Here is a 21573-nt window from a genome sequence, read left to right on the forward strand (position 1 = left end):
GCTTTGCAGGGCCTGCTGCAGGAAGAGGTCTCAGCACCAGCTTCCCAATTCTACAAAAGCCAACAGCAGCAGGATTAAACAAAACTAGCCTTTAAATGGCCTCGGGGACAGCAGGGCCAGGGGCCCAGGCACCCCAGTCCTCCTGGACAGCTGGAGCCCTGCTTAGAAAAATCTCACCATAGCTGTGTGTGATGCCTCACTGCGGGGCCACCCCAGAGAGCACTAGCCAGACCTGACGCCTGACACCAGGGCCCTGCTGACCTTGGCCTCAGGTCCAGGCAGCACCTACATGAACCTGGTCCCTTGTCAAGCAGGGAGGTGGCCTACTGCTACCTAGACAGACTGGGGACAGCCTCTTGGATGAATGCAGCCTTTCCCCTTCCCCAGAGTCACAGAACCCTAAAGCTTTCTCTTAGCCCATCCACGCCAAGAAACCAAAGGCGTGACCTTTCACTAAAGGGTGATTTCTGGGACCTGCCAGCTGCTCTATGGGGATGTGCTCCTGCAGGAGGAGAGGGGTCCCCTGGGCCCTCTGGGGCTCCACTGTCAGTAGCTAAGAGAAGCAGTATGCCCACTGAAGACCTCAGCAGTGCAAATCCTTCCAGAAAGTTCAAGGCCAAACAATGATGACTTTGACACAAAGGGAATGAGCAGGCTTAGCTTCAAACAAAACTCTGAGGCAGGGCGTCCCCGGGGCACAATGTGACTCTGGCAGCTCTGCAGAGCATGGTGCATACCATTTAGATTTGCCCCAAGTGAAACACAAAAGAGACCTTGTCTAAGGGTCAGAAATCAATGACAGAAGAAAACCATTTCCTGAGACTTTTAACCCCTCTTGTCTTTGGCTTCTTCCATTGCCCTACATTTCCAGCAGCAATATGGAAACTGGTACCTGCCACCCACCCCAGCCTCAAGGGTATGGCCTCGACTGTGAAGAACCTGGAAGCCTCACCTGCGGCAATGAGGATGTATGGGTCCTTCAACAGAGTGGTTAGAGGCGTCCCCTTCTGACTCTGTCAAGCAAAAACAGGAGTTTAGAAGAGTCACTGTGGCTACCGCCGGCCCTCACTCCCCAGCTGCTCACCTCTGGCTGCACCCGGGATGGCTGGAGCACAAAGAGCTGAATAGCTGCAAGGGAAAAAACAGAGGATCCCCTTTTCAGGAAGCAGGTATGGCCCTGATCATGCACCCTCGTGCAGGCCATGGTCACAGCAACAGTGCCCACACGGCCTCACTCACCTCCATCCAGGAGCACCAAGGCAGCCAGCACCAGGAACGGAGCCGTCTTCCCCACGAACTCATACAGCACACTCCCGAAGGGCGGGCCCACTGTGGGAGAGAGGAGCCATGCCAGCCTCGTGGACGCCCTGCCCCGGACCAGAACCATTACTTGCTTCTTGCATTTCCCTCTCTACTCTGTTCCAAAGAAAGATCTGGGGTACACACCCTACATTCTATGTCGTCAATACTAAGTTCCTCAACAGCTTCCTCCAGGTGGATTTTCACCTGAGAAGTGGGAAGAGCATATAAGGCCACTGAAAAGGCAAGGGGGGACAGGAACCGGTTCAGGCACAGGACAGCACCACTTCCAGAGCCCAGGAAAGGGGCATCTGGGTTCCACTGCTCCAGACTGGCACAGATGGGAACCATGCCTCCAAATGAAGGCCAAATGTCAGAGAAAAAGAGAAAGGATCCAACTCTCCCTCAGGGGAGAAATCTGTCCCCTGGCCTATGAAGTCTGTGTGGGAGGGCATTCTGGGGAGGCAGACACAGGCGGTTGGAAAGTTCTCTGGATAACTCAGAATGTTTGAGGGTCTGCAGACCTTCCTGCTCAACTCTTTCTTTTTCATTAGGGCCAAAGGAGGTTTGGGAGACCAAAGATCAGGTCCTCCTAACTCAGGACTCTTCCCACTATCTTCCACAGTCTCCCTGAAAGTAGGAAATAGAAAGGCAGATTGGGGGGCAGCTGGGGAATCTGTCAGTGTAAATATAGACTTGTTCCCACTGTATCCAGGGCCACTGGGCAAGGACTGTCACTGCCCAAAGCCAGACAGGCCTCTTCTGCCTGCAAGCTCGCATGATGGCCTTACCCACCTAAGACCCCCATGGCCAGGCCTCCTAAGGCGATCCCCATAGCGTTGCCTCTCTCCTCATCATCTGTGTACACACTGGCAAGCATGCCCATCCCTAAACAGGAGAAGACACAGTCAACAGCTGGAGGGCGCTCAGAGGCATCTGTGACTTACCCTCTCTCCCCAGCCAGACCAGGGATCTTCTGGAAACTGTGAGATTAACTGACACATAAAACCAAGCGAAATCCAAGAAGGAGGAGGGCACCTTCTCTGAGAATCCCCACCACCACCCAGCCTTGAGTCCCCAAGTTCAACAAGCTGTGCAAGGGCTGCACAGGACAGGGCTGGGCTTCCCCCTCCAACAGTTGTTTCCACACCTACCAGCTACGGATGAGCAGGAGGAGCCAATGCCCTGCAGAGACCTGGCGATCAGCAGGAAGGCATAGCTGCTGGAGAAGGCAAACACTGCCAAGACAAGAGGCCAGTCCAGCTGTTAGGGCCATGCCCCTGAGGACAGGATGGAACCATCCCAACTGGGGCTTTCTGAGGCCCACCCTTTTCCAAAGGAGCATTTCAATGTTCCTACACTGTGCTCTTGCTCCAGGAGGTCCCCTCTGCCGCTGCTTTCTGTAGCTGTTACCCATACACACACCCCAGGTTGTATTCTGATTCTCAGCTCATGGATTCATTCTGAGACCCACACTCAGAAGGCAAACATGAGACACTTACTAATTGTTGAGATAAACATGATGCAGAATCCCGTAAACATAGGAATGGGATAGCCAATTCTGCAAAACACAAACATGAGGGAAATCTGGTGACTGCTGGGTATTTTTTTAAGGCTTTATATTGATTCTCTCCTGATTATCCTTTGGGATCAGACAGATAAGCGCTTGGTTGGCTTTTCTAAAAATTCATATCCTCAGTGCTTCCTATGTGACCTTTCAGTGTTTGGACTGTCTTAGAACGTGAATACATTTGTAGACTGCCACTCGGAACAGAAATTTCTCTGGAATAAATGTCAACACAATATGAGCAAGTAACCCAGAACATACCCAAAATACATGGCGCCCAGTTCCACCACCACCATCCCCTTTTTTTAAATCTCTTTAATTATAGTCTTTGCTAGAACGTCCCCAAGGGGACCAACTGCAATCACCTGACTCTGGTAAAAGGCTATCAAGTGCTTCAGTTGGCAGCAGAGACAACCACGCTGTCTAGGAGGTGGTTTTAAAACCTGCCTTCCCGTTGACCCCAGTGAGGCCACCTCAAAAGAAACACCTCATTTTTCTGTACAAAAATTCAAAACCCAAATTTCTCTCTAAGGAAAATCACCCTCCCACACAGGGCTCCGGCACCAGGCCAGATGCCTGGCTGCCTGACACGTGACCCTGCCTAAAGCCACGTAGGTCGGCTCAGCCCAGGGAGAGGCTACCCTATCTTCTAGGGCCGGAATGTAGAGATGTGGATGATAAACTGTCCACCGGGTGCCTGGAGCACAGAAGGCGCTTCAGAAATTTCATTTCCTCCCTCTCCTTCCTCTGCTTTGCTGCGCTGTCGAGAGCTCCCTGCTGTGCAGCGGCCCTGCAGCCCCAGGCAGCTGCCTGCCCCTCAGCCCTGAGCAGGCAGGGCCCCCACTGGATGAGCCACTGCCCTACTGTAGGCTTCTTCCAAACCACAACAGCCCAGGCCCCAGAAACCTGGAGAGGGACCAAGTGAACCCAGGAAGGCAGGAGGGCAAAAGCTGATGAGCCCAGACATGCCTGGACGGGTTCTTGCGTCCCAGTCTCTCATAAAAAGTCACAATCACAGTGTCTTCATTTAAAGGGTGCACCCAACCCTACAAACACATAGACCAACCAGTTCAATAATTTCCTAAAAGCACACAATCACGCCCCCATTTTACAAATAAGGAAACCAAGGCTTGAAAGAATGACTTGTCCAACGTCACTGGACTAGTTTCAGTCGGGCCACTAGCTTTCCTTCAGTCCAGAGCTTTTCCTTTGGTAGCTTTTTCCCCAGGGACGTAAAGGACAGAAGTGGTTTTAAATGGAATCTTTCCAAAAGTTCTCCTGACTATACTCATAGTTTTTAAAATGGCTTTGTGTGCATCCAGAAACCAAGTACCAAAAATATAAATAGCCTCTCAAAATTGTAACAGATTCTCAGTCAGTTCAGTCCCCCTCCCGGAAAAGATTCCCTGATGTGAACTGAGATGAGCTCACAATTCACAAAGGGGGCTCCAAGCAAATCAGGTGAAGAGGAGAGACACGGGGATCCTGAGCCACAGTTCACATGGCCATCACAGGGCAGCTTCTCTCATCTCAGCCGCCCCAGCCGAGTGCTCTGTGCTCCTTATTCATAAGGACCAAAGAAACCCCACTGGGGTCTCACAAGGCATTGATGGGCACTGAATAAGGCAAAGTCCAAGAGGCTCAGCAAGAGCTCACAGGCAGTTTATTTTCAGAAACTGTGACACATCTTGTGAGAGAATAGACAGCTCACAATGTTCGTGGCTCCCCTGGAATAAAGACAGGCCTCTCATCCCTTTCAACATACATTTGGGAAACCCCGTAGTTGAAGCGCCCGATATGTGTGTCAAAGCCACTGGAATTAGGGGTTTACCTCCCTTCACCAGGTCTTAGCTTTGGTTATTAATAAAGCCTTAACGTGGAGCCCTGTGGCCACAAAAGACATTTCTGGTCCCTTTGCAGACTGCAGGCAAAAGTCCTGAATGGTTTCAGGTCAGAACTCAAGAAAATTCAACAACCCATCTGTGGCCCCCAAACCACCAGTGATACCACAACCAGTCTACCATGGCCAGCAGCTGAGGTCCCATGACAGGACATAGCTGGGGTTGGCTGGAAGCCACGGAGCCAGGCTCTTCCCAGGAGGCTAGGACACTCTCTGATTGCATCGTGAAGGCAGATGGCCTGGGGATCCTGCAGTTCCTTTGGCCTTTATGCCTGCTTTTCAGCAGCCAGCACTAGGGTTCCAGAAGGTATGTAACCTGCCCCAAACTCAGGTGGCAGGTATACTGTGAGTATCTAATGTGTGCCAGGTCCTGCTGGCATACATGTGGGTACACTAGTCCCAGGGACGGACATTCCCAGTGATACTTGGCATGGAGGTGCACAATCTCATCAAAGTCCACAGGGCTGTGTGCTCACACACGGGTCTTCTCACCAAGCCTCAGGCTGCATTTGCTTTATAAACACTGCAATACTATCCATTTAAAATTTCTCTGGGTTTTAGCAAAGCATGTATGGAATAACTGAATGCAGAGCTGGGTGGAAACACCCGGACTGGCCAGTTAATAGCCTTCGTGGTCTTCGGTGAGATGGAGTGGCTCACCCCCAACTGCAGAGAGCAAAAGCTACCTTCCTGCCAGACACACAGCTGTAGCACCTTCAGCACTGGCCAAGCCATTGACAGGGCTGCCCAGTGGCCAGTGCCTGGCAGCATCTTTACCTGGTACTCAGCCCCAAGGCAAATCAGACCCAACAGGTGGCTGCTAGGTCTCCAACCTCAAACTCCTCCAGCCCAAAAATTGCACACTCACATCAGAAAGAGGGTGGTCCATACCCTTGGGTCACTGTGTAGTGGGCAGAACACAAAGCCCTTTGTCTTTCCCTACAATGTCTACAAATAGACAGAAGCTCAACTGATGTTAGTCATCACCATCTGAGTTGGCCTCTTATCTGGATTCAAGGCCATCTCAATTAACGTATTACCAGCAGAGCTAGATCTGATTCAGCCAACGTTTAACCAAATGTCCATCATCTCCCAGTGAGTCATGCCAGCCCACGGTCATCCTCTATGAAGCCTCAGGGAGCAGTTAACCCAATTTGAGGAAGATTAAAAATCACATATTGAATCCCAGGAAAATATGTGAAAACAATAAAAGTTAGGCTAATTACACAGACCTAGTCAGTGGAGAAACCCATATGTCCCTTAATGGCCACTGACAAATGATATTTATTCTCAAATGCTAATAAGTAGTTTCTCTTTGCCAGAGAGGCTAAGGTAGACTATTCTTAGCTTGCAAAGACCACAGTTTCTTCTACTTTGGGAAATGATAAAAGGAGGGACACAAAGTAAGGACCCAGCAGGGTGAACCATCACCAGATAAGACAAAGGGATCTGCTCCCTTTTAATTATCTCAGATCACTCCTAAAAGGTGGAACAGGAAGTGAATGTCAAGGAACAGGATGATATTTCAAATTTTCTTGGATATAATAGGAAGTTTATCAATCATTTATTAAATTAAACAAAATCCTCAGGTTTAGCCCTGAGGTTTGCAGGTCTTCTGCAGATAGAAGATGTAAGCAGGTATTTATGTGGCCCACGAATTACTGCCCTTCCTGAGGTGGGGGCCCTGTTCCCGACACCAGCTCAACTGCAATCTTTGCTCCCACGAGAACTGCTCTAATTCCACTGCAGTTTATTCTGATTTCAAAGTGAAGACTCTGTCATACTGTGCTTCTACCATCCCCGCAACGTCTGGAGTGGGAGATCCCTGTCCAGAACAGCCGGTTCCCCTGTTCATAGAGAAGCTGAATAGGTCACTGATGATTCTTGCAAAGCCCACTTTAGAGTAACTGGCTGAAGCTGAGAGAGAGAGAGAGAGAGAGAGAGAGAGAGAGAGAGAGAGAGAAAATAATAACCCCAGTAAGATTTCAGAGAGATTTCATGCCCTGTAGCTAGCTTCCTCCTTGTCATTCAGATGTTAGCTAAGATTTGTATGGAAAAATAACTGCTTTCAACTCGACTAGGTAACTATGGAAATAAATTAAGCCACTGACTCTGGCTTGATAAAAAACAGACCACCCAGACAATGACGGCTAAGGAGGAAGCCAAGGGAGACAGCCCCAGCAATGCCGTTAACTCCTTCCCCAACCGGCTGGAAGGTTTGGAATATCTTTTGGTTCTAAAGCTGCAACTACTATTTAAACTTTACACTAGGCAAGGGCAGACCAGGATGCCACACACTGAGCTAGGGGTAGCTCAGTAATAGAGGACAAGCTAGCATGAATGAGGCCCCAGGATCAAATTCCAGCACCAAAAAAGAAAGAAGAGAAAAAGGAGCCACATCTTGGCTTGAATTATGGCAGGGGAAAGGGAAACTTGTTTTCACATTGTCTGTGAGCGTTCCTTTTATGTACATATAAGCTTAAAATCCACTTACTGGGCCAAATGATGAGAGGTGTCACTAGTATAATTTTGCTACCTCCTGTTATTCATGACCACAACTCTGAAATGAATAGTTCAACTGGAATTGTAAAGTAAGTCACACGAACCTCCAAGATGGAAATTGAGTCGAGCAAGGCAGGCTCAGGCATTAAAAAGTGCTGCTAGATACTTGACAATGACATATGACAAAATCAAATGCCCTTTGTTCCTCATGTGGTCACATATTTTCAGTGGAAATATAGTAACCGAAGAGTCAACGAAAGAATAATTTGTATCAGATTACTGCCAAACGGACACTTAAACACTTCCTAAGATGGCTACTTTGTGTTTTCAGAGTTAGGCCAGAGACTTACCCTAACACTTAAAACAACAGACAAGCTGTCCACCTTCTTGTATCATCTGACAAAAGGCACTAAGGTGGCACCATCATGACCATGAATACAGGGTTGGGCTTGGGCCGATGTGGTGCTGGATGTCTCATCTCAGAATGGGCCCCCCTTAAATTAAAGCCAGGGGCTTCAAAGAGTCATGGCTCCTACCAGTCTGACTAAGCAGCTCCTTGAGTTTTGGGGGATTTACAAAGCTGAGCCAGCTCACATCAGGAGCTGGAGCCAGAAAAAGTCCAGGTCCAAAGAAATTAGGCTGATTTTTTTTTTTCCAAATTCTCTGGCCGCTGATTAAAACTCTATATACCTTTACCTATTTAGTGTGGTACAACCAGAAAGGGCCCAAGAAAATGCAAGAATGACAGATTTTTTTAACCTGTATTCTTTATTTTCAGTAGCTAAAAGCACAAGCTGTATAATTGTAAGCAGGTACAAAGAACAGGAGGGGGGAGAACAGAGCCTTGAAACAGGGACAGTACACAGACGTGGGATTATAGCCCTACTGTGGCTGAGGGCAAAGGCTTTCCTCACAGAGACTGAGAGTCCACCTTCACTAAAAGCAGTGGCTCCCTACTCAAGCCTGCAGGTGCCCAACCACGGTAAGTAAAAGCAGGCTAGAGCTTGGTGTCTCTAGTTTTATTTTGTCTCCTTTATTACCTTAAACTTTGGGTCAGGTCCCGCTCAGTTCTGCATGCAGGCACACTGACCATGTAAAGAGTGTTCATCTAAATATTAATACAAGGTTTACCAGAAATATATTTACCTAACCTCTCTCGCTCCCCCTTCAAGACTGAAGTAAGATTCACAACACCCCGTCTCAGATTGCAGGAGTCGAGCCTAGAAGTTTCCAGTCACTACCCTCTGCCAGGATCATGGGTTTGAGAGACAAACACCCTGGGGAACAAGTGAAAATCGCCCCCTCAAGCAGTAAGGACTCTTCTAGAGCAATCTCACAGAACCAGAACTGAACAACCAGACAACTGTTTGGCCAAAATGACCTAATTATGCAGACCTCTGGCCCCTGCCCCAATTTTTTCTGTATGCTCCCATCAGCACCCAAAGACAGGGCTGAGATGCTGGGTCTCATCTTGCCTTCCCAACATGGCCATATTGGTCAGTGCTCCTTTCCTGACTTTCACTGTGACCTTTTCTGTTGCAAGGAGTGGCCAGTCCTGGTTTGTTGGGGCCCCTGAAGTCAAGGCTCGGTTAAGCCCAGGACTCCCATAACATTTCTCCTCCTGTTCTACAAGCTCCTTTGCCCATTAAACCTGAAACTGGCCCAAAAGCTTTTATGAAAGTCTCTGCAAGTTCCCACGTCATGGTTTTAATTTCTCACTAATTTCTCCAGGAATACAGGAGCCAATCTTAAAATACTGTGTAAGTACACTTGTTTATTTCACTAAAAACATAAGTTATGCATAATGGTTTTTGCTCCTCTTTTAATCAAAAACACTCACCAACTTTAGAATGCTGTTGTAAACACACGTGCTTACCAACTACACAGAAAACGTGAGTCATACCTCCTCTTGGTAATTGAGGATGAGACTGGCCCAAATTACATCAAAAGACTGTCTGCAATGGCTCACAAGGACAGAGGGACCTGTCCCTTTGTTCTTTCTGTGCAAATGGAATGTATTTGTCCTTTTTGTGTTAGTTTCCATCTAAACTGTGGAGGGAAGCAGAGTCCTGGAGTGCCTAGAGGAACCATAAGTCCCCAAATTTACATCTACTGGGCTTAGAGAGTACCACAGTCATTTTGAAGAGATGATGGAATTGACTCAATTGTTTTGCCTACATCAATATTAAAATTTGTTTGAATTTCTACATTACAGACAGCACTGGATACTAGTGATGGTTTTCCATTTGCTGGGTAACTGGGGAAACTAGTTAAGGGTTACAATTTTGCTCTCAATGATTTCTAAAGTGGATCACCTACTACAAGAATGATTAAATTTGGGCAGGGGCTATAGCTCAGTGGCAGAGTGCTTGCCTAGCATGTGTGAAGCACTGGTTCGATCTGCAGCACCACATAAAAATAAATAAATAAAATAAAAGTATTGACAACTACAACTAAAAAAATACTTTTTAAAAAAAGGATAGACTAAATTTTACAAGTCACAAGATAAACTTAGTATTCTCTTGGAGGTCAACTTTTTATAGCCCCAAATATAAACCTTAGCTGGCTGCAACCTCAAAGAACTTGCAGCATTTACTAGTGGAAAGGCCTCACGGATTATAAACAAGTTTGTTCCTCCTGGCATAAGCAAAGCATCTTAAAAACAAAACGGGGATTCTTAAAAGGTTTTCATTTGCCATTTACATTTGCAAGATTAGAATGCTGACATTATTTCAGGGCATTTCCAAGTATTACATCCAGGGTTAGTAACATTTCCACCCATGAGACCTGCAAAACATTGCCACAATAACATCCTCAATTTTCACATATAGTATTTGAGCTGTTTGCTCCTCTGGGATACAAAACCCTGAGCAGTTTTCTGTAATTATGTCAGATATATTTTAAGAAGCACTCTTAGTCTTGAAAAAAAAGAAATAAAATAATTCTGCAACTCCTGAGGTGTGTTTGTTTTTCCTGGAGAACAGAGGAACTGCAGAATGTCACCTCCATAATGGTGCTTCTTGGTGGGCTCACAGTCAGCCCATCCAGGGCTGAGTATGGTTTGTGGCAGCTATCTCATCCTGCTCTGCAGAAGGGAGGGCTGGCCATGGCCTGGGATGGTTAACATGGATTCAACAGCATTACTCAGTCTAGAAATTAAACTGCAGTTGGAAATGTGCTCCTGTGCACTTCACTGTGAGCTCCAAGCAGCTACCCCCATGTGTCCAAAGACAGCTGGTGCTGGAAGAAGACGAGATCTGCCATACCTTCTCTGAGCCCCTGCCACCACCCCAGGTCCACAGAAGCACAGGGCCCCACTCTCAGAAGGGCTTCGGCTTGGCTCAGTGCCCTGTCACTGCCATCTTGAAAGGCTTCACAGCATTTGAACAAGGGTTCTGCATTTTCATTTTGCACTGGGACCACAAATTATGCAGCCACTCCTGCTCCTTCCCACCTCCCCACTGCTTGGTTCACTGGCTCTTCAGTTTGGTTCTGGAATCTCAGATGGCTCCCAACTGCTTCCCACTTCTGGCCTGGCACTTGAGGCCTCACAGCCTCACCTAGGAGCCTTTCTCCTCAGCCCTGTCCTCTTAGTTCACTCTTCCTCCCTCTCTAGTCTTTATCTCTGTCACAGCTCTGGCACTGGCTGGAAGGTAAGACTCTGGGCACTCTCTTCCCTGCCACTTTTGAATTTCTGCCTCTGGGGCTACTTGTTCACGTGATACCCTAACCCCAACTGCTCCTACTTCTTGAAGCTGAAACCTTTGGTGAGGATCCCCATGTCCTGTGCTATGAGCCCCCCAGGTGCCAGGTAGAACTGGGCTATCTCAGGTGTAGAACCAAAAATACTCACTGGATGGCCACCAACAATGGAGAAGTGAACCATTATTCCAAATAATGCAGGGCCAAAACCATCAGAACACTATGTTCATATAAAGCTAGTACGGGCAGCTTGGATTCTCCAGAAAATATAGCCTCAATTCTCTTTGTGCTTGTAGAAACAGCTCAGAAATGAGCAGAGTGTGGCCCAGGACCTGGGTATCAGTTTAGAGTTAGGTCCATGCACCAGACTTTCCCCACACTCCTCACTTCGGCAGCTACTCAGTCCTTTGCCACCTCAGCTTTCAACAAGCAGGTGCTTGACCAGAGGCAGAAGACAAGAGAAAGTCACAGAGCATATAGGATCTAATGACAGCCATGGTGACCTGACCGCAGAGTTCTTGCCGCCAAGGGCAATTACGACAAATATAATTAAGAAATTCAGCATTTATAAAGAACCACTGTTTTGTTCTCTTTGATCTGTCTTCTGTACTATTTTCATACTCTTTGAACAACAGGAGGGAAGAGGGAACAAACGGGAAGTGATGGTTAACTGAGGACAGAGACATAAGAGTAAGGAGACTGGGTTTTCCCCAGCTCACACGCTACTGATTCCTGAGATATGGACAATTGATTAATCAGAAAGGCACAGGGAAATGCATATGGAGTGATAAAAACATAAACCCTTTGGCTAGCTTCACATCACCTACCTGTTGGTCAGCAGCCCTATGAAAGGGTTGGTGAGGAGCTGGACGGTGGCTTTGGAGGCAAACAGCAGACCGACTTGCACATTTTCATTGAGAAGGTCTTTGTCTTCACTGGGACAGTCAGAAGGGGCAGAGGACTTGTTGGTCACCATGTGCTGTGTGGTAGCAGCTCTATGCAGCTGTTCCCCATGAAGGTTTCCAGTAGCATTCCCAGTGACCATGGTAGAGTTGTCATAATAGGAGAAGATGCTCTGGAAGCTTCCTGAGGCGGAGGCTGTGAGCGCAGGCCTGGCAGTCTGGATTTCAGTTGCATTTTTCTCATGCTTAATGCTGTATAAGTAACTAGGGATGATGGGGACTGGGACAAGAGCAGAACAAGGCGATGAGACCACCCCCAAACCCTCCCTCAGACAAAAGCCAGCAAAACTATGGTTTAATCAAAAGCCAAATGAGACCCAATGAAGGGACATATCTACTCCAGAAGCAGGACCACATGCTGGAACAATTTCACATTGCTCGCTCCACTGAAGAGAGCAAAGCCCCAAGACACCCTGGGAGTTCTGTCTATTCTCAGGGGCAGCTGCTGTGCCAAAGTGACTGGCCCCAAAGGTTTTTGTCATTTGTGGGGTTTCTCATTATGGCTTTCCATCAGAAAAAAAAATGTTTTAAAAAAGCAAAATTTGGGCTGAAGTCAAGTCATTGCTGATCTAGAATCAACCAGTGCTTCTCTGAGAGGCTCAAAAGATTTGTAAATGAATGAAGCAAGGAAACAGGAATCTAAATTTCATGACACATCTACACATCTTAGAAAAAGATAAACCTGCAGGAAGCAATAAATTGGAAATTCTGCAACAGACCGATTTCATCATTCTGTGAGTGGGAATCTGCAATTTCCCACACAACCCGTAAGATTTAAGAATTCTGTAGACTTTCACAAAGGAAAAAGAAAACTGTGTGACACAACAGAAGCTTGGGTGTGTATGAAACAAAGCATTCAAGACAAAGGCAAACTGTTCCTGAACTGGCATGAGCTAGGATGCTCCTGAGCTGAAAACCTGAGGCCCAGAAAACTGTCATGAGAGAACTTGAAAATGGGGAGAGAGGAAATAACCCAGCACTTAAGAATTTGAATGAAAACAGTTTTGTTTTTTTTATTTGCTGCAAATTGGGATATTAAGGGGAAACATGCCAAACACCTTTCTGTTAACGAGGCTAATTAAGAGATCTACATTTTAAGTATTTAGTTTTTCAAAAATCCACTATAGGAAAAGGGATTGTTGCAATTGCTCTTATACTGCGTGCTGAGATGCTTCCATCTCAAATCATCCACTGACACATTTAAACGTCATTTCCTTTATTTAAGGAAGGATCACACCAAATAATTAGCCCACCTTTTCTCGAAGCATAATTATTTGAACGCATTATTTTGAACTCGGGAAACTGCTCCTCTTTAATAGAAATCTTTTTTTTTCATCGCGGTGAAAGTGGGTAAAAGGAAGCAAGAAATTATCAAGAGGAAACATAAGTTTCGGGTCTTATCCGATGTCGCAGTTTTGACCTGACCACCAGGAAAGCCAAGCCACAAACGCAACTCCTTCAAGTCCAGGCACTGCAGTCTTTTAGGGACTTTTTTTTTTTTTTTTTTAACTTTTTTTTCTTTTGCAAAGCGTGTTCTCCAACTTTCCCAGGCAGGCGCAGAGCTCTGGGACCGCACCTAGGAGGAGGGAGCCCCGGAGGAGGGTGCCGGGAGGGCTGGGGACACCGGGGCGGTACGTACCCACGACGGTGAGCAGCATGTTGTCCAGCAGCAGCGCGAGGAACACGATGAACAGGATGAGCTTTCGCGAGTGGCGGCTCTCCTGCAGCCAGCGGAGCGGTGCCAGCTCGCTCAAGGCCATGGCTCGGGACGCGGCTGCGGGAGCGAACGCGGTAAGGACCGGGGAGCCAGGCAGCCCCCGGCCAAGCGCTCAGACTTGGCGGGGCTGTGAGCAGCGGGTGAGGAGTCGTCCGAGGCGACTGGCGACAGCAGCAAGCCCAGCCTCGCTCACCGGCAGCTAGCGCATCCCCACGAGCGCACGGAGCGTCGTCGGGGACCGACCTGGGACCGCTGGGCTCTGGCTGTCCCGCTCCCCGCCGCGCCCGAGGGTGTCCCCTCTTTGCGGGCTCGAGAGCGCCGTGGACCCGCTCTCCGTGAGCCCCGCGGCCCGCTTCCCGGGGGCCCCTGGAGCCCCCGCGTGTGGCTTGGGGTCCTCCCCGCTCTCCCCGACCCTCTCTCCTTCGCGCCGTGCAGGGGACAAGACCGGGCTGGCATACCTCGTGTCGCTGGCGGCTGCCTGCAGGCTCCTCACGCCCGCGCCTCCCGGCCGACGTGGGCTCCGTCCGTCCGCGGCTCGGGGTCGCAGTCTCCGCCCAGCGCTCGGCCGCCGCGCTCGGTTTACCCGGTCCGGCTCTGACGTCACGGCCGGCGCGAAGCGGGGGCGGGGGACTGGGGCGCCCCGGCCTCGCCCACCCCACGTCGTCGCTTGCTGCGCGGGAGGGGCTGCCAGCCCTCCTGTGCCTGAGCCCCGGGAACCTGGACCCTGTGAAGTGGCAGGGGCGCGGAGGGAGGGGATCAGAAGCCGCGGGGCGAGGGGTCCAGGGTCCGCGGAGAAGAGTCAGGGGCTCAGGGTGAGGAGGAGGGGTCAGTGCTTTCTTCTGTCCCAGAGTAGTGACCCGAGCTGCTCTGCACAGGTCGCGTGGTTCTCTGAGCCTCAGTGTGGATGAAATGGTCCAGGGGTATGTGGATGAAGGCAGTGAGGGAAGTGACATCAAAAGGGGCCTTAGGTGTTGGAAGCCAGGGACGACACCAAGTGTTTTGGTTACCTTTTTCATCGCTGTGACCAAAACTTGGAGGTGGAAATTTTTATTTGGAGTTCATGGTTTCAGAGGTCTGGGTGCATAAGCAGCCGTCTCCATTGCTCTAGGCCTAAGTGAGGCAAAACAGAGGGTCACAGCCCCACGGAGCAAAGCTGATCAGCTCACAGTGGCGTCAGGAAGCAGAGAAAGTGGGAAGGGCCCGCAGGTAAGATGCAGCCTTCCAGGACATACCCCAGTGACCCATCTCCTCCAGGCATGCCCTACCTGCCTACGGTTACCACCCAGTACATCCAAACTAGGATGGACTACTAGAGTACAGCTTTCACAATCCAGTCCTCTCACATTCCTGCACCAATACAGGAGCTTTGGGGGAAACCCCATTTCAAACCCTAACACTGTGGAAGCTATCTTCTGCAACCCACCATTCCCTCCCTTCTCCCACCTCTGCAGCCTGATGCACGTTCCCATTTGGAGTCTTCTGAGCCCTGGGAACCCTCAGGCCAGTGACAGAGATAGGAAAAGAGTGTGCCTCTCAGGGTCAGCCCACAGTGGAAGTGGGGAGAGGAAAGGATCCCAGGCCCTTGAGTTCAAAAGTAGGAGCAACAGGCTGGGACCTCTAGGGCCACCAGGATCACGTGGCTGTAGGCAGAAGGTACTGCCTATTTCTTTGGTGAAGGGCACTCCTCCATGCTGTGACTGGGGTCTGGCTAGGGCGAGAGGGACACAGTGCGTGTTAGTGGCTGAACTCAAGCTCTTCTCCCTACCAAGGGGTAAGAGCTCACCTTGGATTTCCAAGTCCTTTTTACAAAATAGAGACCCCTCTCCCCCCCACACCCCCACCCCATACATACAGCTAGCACTTTGGAGGCCCATCTTCTGGGCCAGAGGAACAGGAGAGATTTTCTTGGAAAGCCACTTAGAATCAGTGTTATCCTGTCACAGTCTCCAGGCAGAGGAGTCTGACCTTGTTTTATTAATGTTCTCCTGCTGACAGCAGGAGTCTGCTCCGAGCAGCAGTGTGATCTGCGGCCATCTCCGCTCTCCGCCTCCTTCCTTCCTTCCTTCCTTCCAGAGACCCCCTGTGCTTCCCATTGCTCCCCTCCCCCATGTGTGAGAAAAGATGGTTGGATAGGTAAGTAGGTCAGTGACATGGGTCTCCAGGAAGTCCCAGGATGTATGTGACTTAAATATTAAACAGGGAGGGAGAAGGGAAACCATGTAGGAGGAGAAAGCAAACGGCAGAGAGCTGTTAAGATGGCCGTGGAGGGATCACATTCCTGGAGTGCCCCTAAGTGCTGGCTTTGGAGCTTCAGAACCCAAAGACACAGGCACCCCAGGGACAGAGAGGCCTCATTCTAAGGATTCTTTCCAGGATGCCTGGGTCCCAGTCTGCTACTTCTTTGATTGGTGAGTATGAGCAGCTTCTGAGCTGGTCCATGCCTCAGTTTCCCCATCTGTCAAGTAATAATTGACCTACTGTTCAATTGGACCTACTGCAGGGTAGTCATGGGAACTAAAGGGGCATGAATGGGCGGCTCTCAGTGAGAGCCCAGTCAATGTTGGCCATTCATTCATTCATTCAATAGGTTGAGTGCTTTCCATGTACCAGCACTGTGGTTGCTGCTGGGGAGACACAAATGGCCCAAACAGACAAAATCCTTGCCCTTGAGTGCTTACATCTGGTAGTCACATGTAGTCACATCATAATGGGGAACACAGGGAGCCACACCCAACTCCAGCCCAGCCAGCTGGAGGAAGATGGCTCCAGGGAACGTGCCTCCTACTGGTCTCTGCCACCACTCCCAGGACACGATGGCCTATAATAAAGGCTCCACATTTTTATGACACCCTCTCCATAATAATTTTCTTTTAAATATGTATGCCTAGCCAGTCAAGCTGGCACACACCTGTAATCCCAACAACTTGGGAGGCTGAGGCAGGAGGATTACAATTTCAAAGTTAGCCTCAGCAACCTAGCAACTTAGGGAGACCCTGTCTCAAAATAAAAAATAAAAAGGGCTGGGGATATTGCTCAGTGGTTAGGCCCCTCTGGTTCAATTCCTGATGCCAAATAAATAAATAAATTGCCTTACACATTAAAAAAAAAGTTTAGTTATAGATGGACACACTATCTTTACTTATTTATTTTATGGGGTGCTGAGGATCAGATTCAGTGCCTCACACATACGAGGCAAGTGCTCTACCACTGAGCCAAAAGCCCGGCCCCGCCTTATACATTTTTAAGTTGGCATTTAGAATGGTTTTTTTATTATTATTACAAATTTGGGACATATTGCATACATAGACCTTCACATAAAAAGCTATCACATCTCTGTTTAAAATGTATCTGATGGAATATAAGCATAAAAATGCAAAACTACTACATTAGATTTAAAAATACAAATGAGTTTCTCTTTTACAGTCAAAAAAATTTACACTGTGTCCTTTGCACCTTCAAAGTATGTTTTCACTCCAGTTCCAACAGAATTTTATCCCACTCTAATCTTTCTGTCCCACAACTTCTTTATTCACCACCCATCTGTTATGTGAAGTGCAACAAATGTGAATATGCATTAACTTTTTAAATTTTTCTTATGGCCACAAGGCTCTAAGTTTTTCAGTTCCCTTGAGGATTGTATGATTATGATAATTATGAATGATACACAAAAGATCAATGTATCCTATATATAATTTGAACTTTGATAAATAATTATTAAACATAAAAAGGGAAATTGCACTACTTAATTAAAATACATTACTTAATTCAATGAATAGGAAGAGAATTTGTTGAGGCTTGATTAAAGAGGCACCAACATTATCCTGGATGCTTTTATGCCTCAGGACATGGTAACAATAAGATGGCCAGAGTTAGGTTGAGTGAGAGGTGAGCCTTTCTTTGCATTCTAGGAGGGACAAAGGATGCTTGAGAGGTAAGGTGATAAAGGGACATTTTTCTGGCTCCACCAATGTGGGGTTGACCTCAGCAGATCAGTTTGAAATAGAGGATATATGGATTGAGGGTCTCAAGCAGCTTGAGAAATCTTCACGTGTGCCAGTGTGCTGGAGATCCAGGGTGAAGAGGCCAGCTTGGGAGTCCCTGCCTGGCCTGGGCTTTCAGACCTTCATAGCCTCCTCTAGTACCGTCCAGCCACACTGGTTCTTCTTCACGTATCTCTCTCTGCCTCAGGGCCTTTGACTTTCTTTACCCTTTTCCTTGTAAGTCCTTCCTCTTTTCCTAGCTACAGATTCCTCATTCTTCATTACCAGCCCTGATATCACTTCCTGGGAGAAGCCGTTCTTTTTTGGACACCATACCCAGTATCAGGAAGGTCCCTCCCTTCTTAGTGGTCATAAAACCAGTACCTCCTCCAGAGTCCTTCTCTCCAGGAGAAAGGATATTCCTTATTGTGCCTAGGGATATCTGTCTCCCCAGGTATCAGGACAGAGGACACTCTTTTTGCTCACTCATCACTGATATTCCAGAACACCCTTTTTGGTCACTATCATTGACATTCCTTAATGAGGTCCTTGCTCGTTAAGCACCGCTGTGGCCAGTTAGGCTTCCTTTGCAGTGCAGAGCTGGGGAACCAGAAGGAGAGGTGCCCTTGCTCTCCCCACAGGAGGCCTCGCCAGGAGGAGCAGACTCTGAGGATGCCGCCCAGTGAGCACGTTTGTTGGTTCCCCTGTCCACCCAGCCCCTTGTCTCCACCAACTTGCACCTTTGTCAGGCACTAGGGACTGAGAAGGCACAAAGGTACCACCAGAGGTGACCTCATCATTAAGTCTCACTATTTAGGAATGATACATCACGTGGCCACCTGGGACACAGCAGTTATTTGAAATAGATTTTATTTGAGGGACACTAATCTGAGTGAAAACCAGACATAGCATCCTGGCTGGGTCACTTTCACACGTTACGAGCTTAGACAAGCAGCCTAACCTTTATGAGGGTGGACTTCTCATCTGTCCCTGGAGCATGGTAATAGTCCCTCCTTCATAGAGTAGTTCTGGAGATGGAATGGGATGAGCCTCGCACGGTGCCCGACACGCACCCTCAGTGAGGTTCTCAGTTCTTGGGAAACTGCAAGTGCTGAATACAGGGAAGGTGCAGGTGTTCCAGGGGGACCTCGGGTGCTGCCCTCACCAGAGAACTAGGGAACAAGGGACACCAACTTTTCCCTGTGCATTAAGCTGTGAAATTCAAAGGATGGGTGAGAACAGAAGTGAACAGAGCCATCCTGAAGAGACACAGTGGTTCCTAGGCAGCCACCTCCAGTACGCTACCCGCAGAGAACTGGACAGGAACAGGCAGGAACAAGCAGGAGCCCAGAGATTACAGAGCTCATGAAGAGACACTTGGACACACGAGCAATCCGAATTGCCAGTTAAAATGGCAGCAAGACCCAGTGCTACACCTCCAGCACCGGCAACAACAGGAAGTTGGGGCAGGAAATTTGTTGGTGATGGGTAAGTATAGGTGTACCCTTCCCTTGGAGAAGTGGGCTGTGTAGCCTCTGGAAAGCCATCAGGGTTTGGTGGAGTGAGTGCCTACTTTCTGGTCCAGCAATCTCCCTCCCTGGGTCTTTCTTTACCCCAGGAATCCAGATCAAATTGCTCCCTGGGGAGCGAGGGTGTTGCCTGGTGCACACTGAAGCCTCGGATTCAGTCCTGGCCCAAGCTCCCCAGGGGCTCCCTGAAGATGGAGGCCTGTGCACCCACAGCTGTTCCTGGAGAGCTGGGGTACACACAGGACATACCACAGGATCCCCTAGCTCACCATGGGTGGTTCACATTGCCGGGTGCAAACCCCTCTCCAGTTGTGCACAGGCCCCAGTGGTTCTTGTGGCCTGGTCCTTAGTCCCTGGTCCTTTAATGAGAGAAAAATGAAGCCTCCATCTGGACAGGGCTTATTTGCATCATCCAGAGACTGAGGACTGTAGCATCCCCAAATGCTTTACTAACCTCCTGGTGACACAAAGCCATTGTGCTAGTGATGGCTTTATGGGTGACTTGAGGGAAGGTCTCTCTGCTGTGAGACACTTGGGCAGAGCAGGAGAGAATGGCAGGAAGTGAGAGGGCCCAGGGCTGAGACCACTCCTGAAGCAAGAGGGACCCTCCAGGCTGCAGTGTCTCACCCATCTATGTCTCAGAAAAATCCCTGCCACAGCGCAAGGGGGAAGGGTGGTCACTGCAGTGCTGCCTGTGGAGGTGGAGGGTTGAGGAATCTCAGTTTCTATCACTAGGGAATCAGTAGTGCTGTCCCCCCTTGCCCAGGGTTTTCTCTCTCAGGTTTCAGTTACCAGTGGTCAACTATGGTCTGAACATATGAAATGGAAAATGCCGGAAGTAAACAACCTATACGTTTTAAATGGTGCACCATCTTGAGGAGCAGGATGAAACCTTGTGCCGTGCCTCTCCATCCAGCCTGGGACATGAATCATCCCTTTGTCCAGCAAATCTGCAGGGTGCATGCTCCTTGCCTGTTAGTCAAATCCGCCATCAGATGGGCTGATGTGGCTGTGCTGTGCTTGTGTTCACATAACCCATATTTTACCTAATTGCGGCTGCAGAGCACAGGGGTAGTGATCTTGCAATTCAGATATGCCGAAGAGAAGCTGTCAAGAGCTCCCTTTAAAGTATCACCTCCCATCATCTCAAGAAGGGTGCACACTGTAAAAAGACCTTGTAAGACTACTTATTATAATTAGTTACTTGTCATAACTGTTCTATTTTGTCATTAGTTATTGTTGTTGATCTCTTACTGTGTCTAATTTATAAATTAAACTTCATCATATGTATGTATGTATGGAGAGGAAAAAATAATAAATACAGGGTTTTTTTACTGTCTGTGGTTTCAGGCATTACTGGAGGCCTTGGGGATGGAGCTGAGAGGTTGGGGGATCCTGTGAGTGAAGGGAAAGATGCTCACTGAGAAGCACCAGGGAGCCATCAGAAGTGACACACTGGCTGGGATTGTAGCTCAGTGAAAGAGCGCTTGTCTAGCCTGTGTGAGGCACTGGGTTCAATTCTCAGCACCACGTATAAATCAACAAAATAAAAGTCCATTGACAATGAAAAAATATTTTTAAAAAAGAAGTGAATCACACACACCTCCACAGGTGAGTTTAGGATGCTTTGAGTACAAATAAAAGAGGAGGAAGAGAAGAAGGAAGAAGAGGAGGAAGAGGAGGAGGAAGGGGAGGAGGAGGAAGGGGAGGAGGGAGGGGGAGGGAGAGGAGAGGGAAGAGAGACAATCCAGGTGGGTGTATGAAAAGCACACACTACACATTTAGAGGTTACATTCCTGTACAAGGCTGTGGATCAAGTGCACCCGAGCATGTCCTGTGGGGAGGGAACCAGGAATGGGGTCTGGAAACAGGAGGAAGTAAACCAAGAAATAGGCCTTGCAAGAGCCACTGACCATGAAGCACTTGGAACTAAGTCAGCTTTCCAAACATAAGGTCCCCCCTCCATGATACGTCCATCAAAGGGGCTGGTGACCTGAAGACCTAACAAAGGCTGTCCTTACAGGGTTGGCTGTCCTGAACACAGAGGCCACATGGGGAAAACATCTCCCAGGGACAGGCAGGGATTTGCTCTGTCTCAAGCCCAACCAAAGGGAAAGGGTGGTGGATGGAAACCAGATCCTCAGAAAGAATGAAGACCCTCAGGATAGGTGAGTAGCTGGCTACCAGCAAAGATTATTGGGTGGATTGTTTTGTTTTGAATTTTGCCTTTTTCCTCCTATTTTCTTTATGCATCTTTATTTAAAATTAAAATTAGGGACTGGGGTGATGGCTCAGTGGTAGAGTACTTCCCTAGCATGTGTGAGGCACTGGGTTCAATTCTCAGCACTGCATATAAGTAAATAAATAATAATAATAATAAAAGGTCTATTGACAACTAAAAAAATATTTTTAAAA

The 21573-nt window shown here is 48.5% G+C and overlaps 1 protein-coding gene across 1 annotated transcript in view; it reads right to left on the reverse strand.

The window, feature by feature from the left end:
- Positions 1-13692, reverse strand: part of Slc18a2 (solute carrier family 18 member A2) — a 33428-nt gene extending 19736 nt beyond the window's left edge. Inside the window, exons 1-8 of the mRNA XM_027929987.2 lie at positions 13572-13692; positions 11798-12152; positions 2802-2860; positions 2454-2537; positions 2095-2187; positions 1240-1329; positions 1085-1128; positions 953-1013 (exon numbers count right to left, since the gene is read on the reverse strand). Coding sequence (XP_027785788.2) covers positions 953-1013; positions 1085-1128; positions 1240-1329; positions 2095-2187; positions 2454-2537; positions 2802-2860; positions 11798-12152; positions 13572-13692 — 907 coding nt within the window. The remainder of the gene's footprint in view (positions 1-952; positions 1014-1084; positions 1129-1239; positions 1330-2094; positions 2188-2453; positions 2538-2801; positions 2861-11797; positions 12153-13571) is intronic.
- Between the last annotated feature and the right edge of the window lie 7881 nt (positions 13693-21573).

The sequence above is a fragment of the Marmota flaviventris genome, chromosome 4, assembly GCF_047511675.1.
Source record: "Marmota flaviventris isolate mMarFla1 chromosome 4, mMarFla1.hap1, whole genome shotgun sequence".
Classification (NCBI taxonomy): domain Eukaryota; kingdom Metazoa; phylum Chordata; class Mammalia; order Rodentia; family Sciuridae; genus Marmota; species Marmota flaviventris.